Source organism: Otolemur garnettii, unplaced genomic scaffold, assembly GCF_000181295.1.
Source record: "Otolemur garnettii isolate 467f Iridium unplaced genomic scaffold, OtoGar3 scaffold00009, whole genome shotgun sequence".
In the NCBI taxonomy this organism is placed as follows: Eukaryota; Metazoa; Chordata; class Mammalia; order Primates; family Galagidae; genus Otolemur; species Otolemur garnettii.
Genome location: NW_003852404.1, coordinates 31255536 through 31264891, shown reverse-complemented (window position 1 = coordinate 31264891; position 9356 = coordinate 31255536). Strand labels below are relative to the sequence as shown.

The window sequence follows — 9356 nt, the reverse complement described above, 5'->3', positions numbered from 1 at the left end:
AAAAAAAAAAAAAATGTAGCTGGTAGACAATGTTAAAAAAGTTCACAATCTGTCCTTTGCAATCAGCTAAGGAAAGCATTCTTTCATATTATGCTACAATATCTGTACATGGTTTATTATCAGTCCTAAAGTATGTTTCTGTGGTGAACCAAAAGAATGAGATGAGGGGAGCAGAATGAAGCTCTGTAGCACTGCCATTTGCATTACAGTTATGTAATCTTAAAATAATCTGATGTCCTTCCGATTAAAATTCACAGTATGGACTTGGGAGTAATGACATAAGGCAATGGCTTGGTTGATATGTCACTTGTGTAAGGCACCTAAAATTAAGTAAAAGCCCTTTACGAATATTAACAATGTCTCGAAGAAATGTTTTTAATCTCTACCCCTATCTTAAAACCTCATTTGAACACTTTCCTCTATACAGAAAGTACCAAAGGATAAAAAAGTTTTGTAACTTCCTTCCCAGTTTTTCATACAGGATTGTAAGAATAACATACTTCAGGGAACAAAATTTGATTATACTTTCTACTCCCTTAAACACTGAATCACCATCCTGATGGTTTATGGTTGATAATTACCTCCTCTCTTTTAAGAAAGAAATGTGTTGATTCGTTTTTTTGCATAGAAGTCTTTTAATTTACTCAACAATCTTCACTGCTGCCCAAAGGGTGATCCATCATTAAAGGTCATCACACATCCTTTCTAGTCCACACCAAAACTTATTTTCCAGTGTACATAATGTTCATGGATTTTCAGGAATAAAATGAGTAAGAAGTTGCTATGAACTTTTCATACATGCAACATACATATGTCAAAATGATTCATACACTGTAGATCAGTGCTTTAAATATCTTCTAGAATGCACATGAAAGGAATCACTCTTGCACATTGTCACTGAATTATGCAATAGAACTTTTCCAATGGCTATTGTTTTCTTTCTTTTTATAGATTAGGGATGAAAGGAGGTTAAAGGGGCTACAGTGAGGTGGGAGAGAATTATGGCCTCTAGAAAAGAGGCCAAAGAAATTTGGAAAGGGGCCTGAAAGAAAATAAGAAATTTTGGGTGGTATAACATAATCAAGTGTATGTTGTTCCTATAAAGTGTAACCACTAGCTGGTGACCCATGACCTAGAGGCCTGTGAAACAAAGCCCCATAAAACAGAGATAAGGATCCCCCAGACACAGAACAATGCATAGTATGGTTGCCATAAGCATCAAGAGAACAGAGATTGTGATTCCTCCGCTATTCTAAGAGGAATCTTTTCTATTTTAATTGAACATGCATGTCATGTATGAACATGTATGCCATACCATCACTAGTAAAATAACAATTATAATTATTGATACAAAGTAAAGAAAACTAGATTTGTGTGACAACTGAAGCTTAAAGGGAACCAATGGGAATTCTTAAAAATGTAGGAGGAAATGGATAAAAGTACTTATATTAGTATATAGATTTTGTGTGGGGGTCTCCTCTCACTTGTGAGGGGGATCCTTTTCCACTCTCTGGAAAACGATCTGTTTATGCTTTCCTTTACTCTTGTTCTTCATTTTCAATAAAAACTTTGCCTCTATTTGGCTACAATGGAGTCTTAGCTGCCCGTTTTCTGCTCCCATTTCCTTGCACTCCCTTTGACTTAGCTGAATTTGCTACTTCCGTTGGGTGAACCAAACCAGGTGCACTCAACAACTCAGAACTGAACTCTCCCTCTCACAATTTTATTTGTTACAATTTGAGACATCTTACAGGCTTCTTGGAACCATTATCTTATACTGTATTGGTTTAAGAAATACGACTCTGGATGATGCTTCAATAATTTTATACTCCTATAAATTTGGACTGTAATACTACCTAACAAATTTTAAACTAGGATGTATTATTTTATACTTCTTCATAAAGTATTACCTAACTAAACTCACAAGAGAAATAAACATGCTTTAAAAATGATCACAATTTTGATGGTGCCATGTAAATATGTGAAAGGTAATATGCTACTGACCAGTGATGAATGAAGTGCAAGTCCAACTAAAGTCATCATTATCCTTCCTTACCTATTTCAGATGACTGAAAAAAAAAAAAAAATCAGACAATCTACATGCGCATTCTAATTTTATACTCACAATGAAGTTCTCACATTATGGTATTTTTATGAATTATGGTATTTGTTACTACTAACATCATTTTTCACTAAGCCAATTTTGTGAACTGGAGAATATAAGAGTAACCACCATAAAATAGAAGTTAACAAGTATTAAAATTACTCACAAAGAACATTAGTCATCTTAACACCCTGTTAACTTCATGTTCCTACAATAAATAACACTGTTAAAAACTGAATGGGAAGTCAGGAACAGTGGTTCACACCTGTAATCCCAGCACTCTGGGAAGCCGAGGTGGGCAGATCTCCAGAGCTAGAGTGAGACCCCGCCTCTAAAAGTAGCAGGGCTTAGCAGTAGGTGCCTATCATCCCAGCTACTAGGGAGGCTGAGCCAAGAGAATTGCTTGTGCTCGGGAGTTGAGGTTGCTGTGAGCTATGACACCACTGCATTCTGAGAGTGACAAAAGGAGACTCTGTCTCAAAAAGAAAAAAGAAATGGATGGGATTATTAAAATATCTTATTTAAATTTATAAAATATTAAAAAATACAATATATGAATTATAAACATATATACCTAAGATTTGCAAAATCTATTTGACATAAGTAGAAAAAAATTTCATTGCCTTTTTTCCTCTTTGAAACTGCCAAACTATTTAAGACTATGAAGGATCACTGTTCTTTAAGTAGCATTGCTCTAGTTCTACTCCAAGGGTTAGAATTTTACACACAATTCAAAAAAATGTCAAAAGATGATAACAGTTAAAGTAGCATTGTAGATCTCTCACTGATGCCTTTTCTAATAAAGGCATATTCTAATAAACTTTTATTAAAAGTAAAATTAGAGAAGCATTTTCTAATAAAATAAGTTTTTATTAAAAGTAAAATTACTTTATACAAATTAAAGTGAGAATAGCATAAGGAATGAGAATAAGCTACTTTATGTACAAGTGCCTCCCGTTAAAATGCCTGACACACAGTAAGTGCTCAATAAAGTATTGCCAAATTGAAGAATGTTTAAAACATTTGTGCTTTTTTTAACATCAACTTTTTCATCAAACTCTTGCTTTAGCATAGAGGTGCTGATAAAATTAAAATTATGGCTTATCTTGCAATTACTCTTAAGTCCCAGTCTACTGATGTCTAGCAATTTTATAATTGTTCTGACAATTACCATATTAAAGTTCTCCACATGCTTAAGTTTTCTACTATCCTGTTTTTGTATTCCAGGCTCTTTCTATCACAAATTTGAACTACTACAATCGTGCTGTCATTACAGCAAAATCTTCTGTCTTTGCTGAACAAATGTTTCCATTCAACTTCCTGGAAAAACTTAATGACTTTATGAGCACCCATCTGGGGTCAACCTTCCTACAGAAAAAGCCTATCCTGAATTCTCCTACTATCTACAATGTCACTCTTAAATATTTACCCCCTCCTATGACTCACTCTCCTTGGAAGAATCAGCTATGATTGATTATTTTATTAACATCTTTATTTTTACTAGGGATTACTGGCAGTATCTTTCTCTCAAATCACCTTGTACTTTTTGACTAAAACATGGAAATATATTTTGAACGTATGTATTAACAAGGCAAAAAAAACTTTGTACAACAGTAGTTTCAAACATCTTTAAGTCTTCCAGTCATTAGAACATATAAAAATATTTTGAAAACTTAATCCTTTTTCCCTTTTCTACTTCTCATACCTATTTCTAGATAGGACATAAAATACAAAATGTCCCAAAAGTCTCCCCTAAAGTTAATATAATTTTGTAAAATTTTACAAAATATTCTCTATGTGTTGGCTACCTCTTTGTAAAATTTATAATGAATATTTTGTAAATAAAGGTATATTTAGCTGCACCTTTCCATTGTCCTTATAAATGGCAACTTTATGGGTGACTCTTGCGACACCCTCTATTTTCATCATTTTGTTTTTTCCTTTTGTGGATAGAAATACACGTATTACCCATGTGTATATGTATAATGTCAGAGTTTTGACAATAAGTTTGTGAACTTACCACTGTGAGTTTATTTACATTGACAGCACTGTATGAACAACTAAGTTTTCATGATCTTGTTTATCAGCGTTTCACAGTTGTGTTCATGTTGACATGTGGCAATGTCTTCCTGCGAGCTCATCATTGTTGTGTGTTTCTGCGTGCTGCCCCAAGAATGTCAGAGATTGAATTATAGCAACAAATGAAAATGTGTATTTTTTTTGTAAAATTCGGCAGGAATAGAAATGAAATCAGGGACACATTAGTCCAAGTTTATGTAGATAATGCCATGAAGAAAACAGTGGTGTACAAATGAATTTAGCATCTAAGGAAACAGAAAGTGTCACTGATGAAAAGAGATCAGGGCAGCCAGTAATGAACAGAACTGACAAAAACAGTGCAAAAATTTGTCAAACTGTGCATCACAATTTCAAAAACTGCTAGCTGACTGTAAGGAACATAGCAGACCAAGTAAACAATGATAAATAGGAAAATCTTAACTGAAAATCTTGGCCAACTCACAGCTCTTGAATCACAACAATCAGTGCACCAGCTCACACGTCAGTGAACATGAGGGAGTTTTTAGCCAGTAAACAAATAACTGTACTGGAACATGCTCCTACTCACCTTATCTGGCCCCCAATGAATTTTTTCTTTACCCAAAGATAAAAGAAATATTCAAAAAAAAGGCATTTTGATGACATTCAGGACATCAAGGGTAACACAATGACAGCTTTGATGGCCGTTCCAGAAAGAGCTCCACAATTGCTTTGAAGGGTAGAATAGGCACTGGTGTCTGTAGTGATATTCAGCAATGAGAAACACAGCACTTTTTCTAGGATGAGTTCATGAACTTAATCAGACCTCATAGCACACGTACATGTGGTTGAAAAAATTAATGAAAAGTATATTTCTTAATGAGCACTGCTAATGAGGAAGTAAAACAACAGAAAATTAATTTAACCAACAATGCACTACAAATTACTTTAAAAGTAATATTCTTAAATTGCTAAGAAGGCATTTAGCAAGTGACTTTAAAAATCACAACAGACTTTAGAAATCACCTAATCTAAGCTGGGCGTGGTGGCTCACGCCTGTAATCTCAGAAATTTGGGAGGCTCAAATGGGAGGATCCCTTTAGCACAGGACTTTGAGACAAACCTGGGCAACATCAAGAGGCCCTGTTTCTATTAAAAACAAAACAAAAAAAAATTGCCTAGTCTAGAGCTGGTTCATTTTTACACATGAACAAACTGAGGATTAGAACTTAAATTTATTCAGAATAAGATAACTAGCAGCTGTCAGACTATAAAAAAAAAGTACAAGAAAAACACATATGTTTCATAGTTTAAAAAAACTCAAAAAGGTCAGAGATAAGATGTCCACAATAATAAAACTAAACTTCAGTGTGTTACTAAGCTTTTGGAGTCTCAGATTCTTCATCTTTTACAAAAGCATAATAAAACCTATAAAATTCTATCTACCAGAGTGTTAATGATCATATTGTAAGTCATATATTATCACTTTGGAAGGTAACTCTTCAGTTTTGTTCATTAAACACATACTTTTTCTTTTTTTGAGACAGTCTCACTTTGTCACCCTTGGTAGAGTGCCATGACATCATACCTCACAGCAACCTCAAATTTTTGGGCTCAAGCGATCCTCTTGCTTCAGCCTCCCTAGTAGCTGGGACTATAGGCACCTGACACAACACCAGGCTATTTTTAGAGATGGGTCTTGCTCTTGCTCAGGTTGGTCTTGAACTCTTGAGCTTAAGGAATCCACCAGTCTCAAAGTGCTAGGATTACAGGTGTATTAAACACATACTTATTAAGCACTATATATATATATATAAAAAATATGCTAAGCACTGTCTGTAACAGGCAAATGTCTAGGAATAAAAACTAGCATTCATTTTCTTATTTCTATCTTTAATAAATTAATATCTACTGAATAGTCTCTGTGCAAAACATTAAAAATATAATGTAAGAAGTTATAGTCCTTGCTCTCAGCTTAAAATTTAGTGGGAAAAATAAATAATAAATTGGTAAACTAACAAATAATAATCTCTGAAGTGCTAAGACTGAAATAAAATATTCTGGCTATATAAAACTTCAACTGAATTTTTTTCTAACCATATAAAAAGATCTTAATCCTTCCCAAAGGGTCTAAGTAATATCTACAAGCAGAAATTGAGATCTGAATTCAACTAAAATTTAGGTAAATAACCTATTTTTTTTTTTGGTCTTATACTTGATTTAGTGACATACAAGCAGATGCTCAATATATATGCCAAATAAAATTGAGAAGAACCCAGATTCAGAAAGTCTTGTTTCCTAACACTGCACCTGTGTTATCTACATCAAAATAGGGTCGATAACAAAGGTTATAATTAGGATTTGGGGGGTGGTAGAAAGGAGGGAGGAAGTGGTATAAGGTGAGAAGATCACAAATATAAAGTCCTACAGAAATGTTCATATTTTTTAAATACTTAATCAGAATTAGCAATATACAATTAATAAAAAAACTTCTTAGGATAAGGGTTTTTAAAAGATTTTTGAATGTAACAAAGACAAATTTTATTTAAGAACAAAGAGAAAGTTTAGAGCACTTCTAAAGAGTTGGAAGTGGGTTCCTCTCATGAAGACACAGAGAGAGAACCAGATTATTTTTTAATTTTTTCTTTTCACATTTTGAGTTTATTTTTTCAAATTAATATGAGGGTACAATTTTTAGGTTACATTGTTCTCACTTCCAGGGTGAAGTTCCATTTGTAGAAGAGCCCCTGACCTAGAGGGCATGTTATACACCCTCACAATGTGCACTTAAGTGTGATCCCGCCTCATGCCCTTCCCCCTTCTGCCAAACATCCTTCCTCTTTTCACATTTTTATCATGTTCTCTAATGCTTGTTCACGGATTCTCCACTAACTTTATCTTGTCAAAATAAAACTGAATATTTTTATGTTCCATTTGACAGTATTTTGGTAGGTTTTGTTTTAATATCTAACATCTTTTAAAAAACAAAATTCACAAGTAACCATTGTGAACAGATTTCTCCTCTAGCTCAGGGATGCAATGCCACATTCTATAAAATATATATATATTTTTTGCAGTTTTTGGCCCGGGCTGGGTTTGAACCCGCCACCATCAGCATATGGGGCTGGTGCCCTACTCCTTTGAGCCACAGGCACCGCCCATAATTTTATTTTTTTTTTTAATAAAGAAGAGGAATGGTCTGAGGAAAATGTAACTACTGTGGCAGGATTTTCCAACATGGAGTCACATCCCACAACTCAAATTAAGAACCAGTGATGAAAAGGGCATCTAAATTTGTAAAAACAGAAATCCTAGTAATTCAATGTGGTTTTCTCATTTTTATTATCTACTTAGCCCTAAAGAATTTAAACATTTGTTAAAACACAATGTTTCTGATAATCTTTGAAAAAATAAAAGTAAACCACTGTTCCTTAAATTCTTTTCTGGTAATATTACAGTTTCTTACTGGCACTAGGCAAGTTTTCCTTTAGCATAAAAATGTTACCTTTCTTAAAACCCAGAGATGGGCAGCGCCTATGGCTCAAAGGAGTAGGGCGCCAGTCCCATATGCAAGAGGTGGCGGGTTCAAACCCAGCCCTGGACAAAAACTGCAAAAAAAAAAAAAAAAAACCAAAAAACCCCAGAGACCTGCTATCTTGTTTGCCATTTGCAAGTTGCTTTAATAAATTACATGTTTTTCTATAGTTGGTTTTCCAGTTAATAAGACTCAAAAATATGTTACTTGGCCTTCTAGATACTAATAAAATAACCTTATGTTAACTATTACTTTTAAGATTTAACAAAAGGGATATGTCATATGAATGTCTTGTTATTAGGCTATGGCAAATCAGTCTACAGAAAATAAAAGTCCAGAGGGTCTCCTACCTTAACCAATTAGTATGTTATATTCTTCCTTACTACTTGACTCCAGATTTTTCAACTACCAATTGGGTATAAAAAAACAAAGGAGATAAGAGATCTACAGCTGAGTTCTCTTTCTGTCCTTCACTAACATGAACAGACCAGTGGGTTGGTAATAAAAATAGAGCTCAATTCTTGCACTGAGCTTTGGCTGTTCTCAAAGCTTAATCAAGCTTCATGAACAGCTTTAAACTCTCCACGTTGTCTTCTTCCAAATATTGTTTCTTCATAGACTACCCCTGTAATGTTTTCTAGGGCACTCAGGTATATTCCACTGACCCAAGTTTTTAAAGTCAGTATAGTTCCCCTCCCAAATCTGAGTTATTGTCATTTTGGGAATCTAAACGTTTCTGTGTATTCAAGTATGAAATTCAGATTATGTGACCAAAAAATCACTACTGATGAAAAAAATCAAAGATAAAATCTAGATGCAGAAGAGCCTTTTTCATAATAGGCTTTTTGAAAGCCTATTTTGCTCTTTCATTTACCCATTTATTCCAACATTAGGCTCTAGATAGTGTGCTCAGATGTAAAAATTCGTATGAAATCAAACACAGCCCTGATCTTTAAGTTTTGTCTATTAAGATTTCAAATTTTAAAGGCTGATTAAAACTACATGCAGAGATTCTTCTCTGTAACAGGCAGCATGAAGTTTGGAGTTCATTTGGCCTCAGAGACTTCTGACACTGTGAAGTGCTGATCCTAATCAGACTTCACATTACTTCTCCAGCAAGCTTTGGTGGGATCATAGATACCACTAGGTATCTAGTCAAAGGACTAGATAAGGATCACAGTCCTTTGAAAAATGGACTCAGACATTCCACAAGACTTCCAGAGAGAACTCACCTGCCTCATCTGCCTGAACTACCTTGTAGACCCAGTTACCATAGGTTGTGGACACAGCTTTTGTAGGCCCTGCCTTTGTCTTTCCTGGGAAGGAGCCCAAACTCCAGCCAATGCCCTGTCTGCAGGGAACCATCATAGCAGCAAGAGTTCGAAACTGATATCTGTGTGAAGAAGATGGTTTCCCTGGCCAGAAAAAGTCTCCAGCAATTCCTGGGCTCTAAAGAACAAATATGTGAGACCTAAAAGGACAGAAAGAAGATGTTCTGTGGACAGGAGTCTGCTGTGTTCACTGTGTGCTACCTCCCAGGAGCAGAGGGCTCACAGACACTGTCCCATTGAAGGGGCAGCTCTCTCCGGAGAGAGAAGCTAGTAAAGCAGATGAGATCAGTATGGGACAAGATCCAAAAAAATAAAAGAAACCTAAATAAGGACAGAATAATAATGAACC

General features: G+C 34.8%; 1 protein-coding gene across 1 annotated transcript in view; it reads left to right on the top strand.

Annotated features, from left to right (window-relative positions):
* Nucleotides 1–9356, top strand: part of LOC100946469 (tripartite motif-containing protein 43B) — a 70413-nt gene that overhangs the window by 59919 nt on the left and 1138 nt on the right. Inside the window, exon 2 of the mRNA XM_023509770.1 lies at nucleotides 9250–9349. Within this exon, the coding sequence (XP_023365538.1) occupies nucleotides 9250–9349 (100 nt within the window). The remainder of the gene's footprint in view (nucleotides 1–9249; nucleotides 9350–9356) is intronic.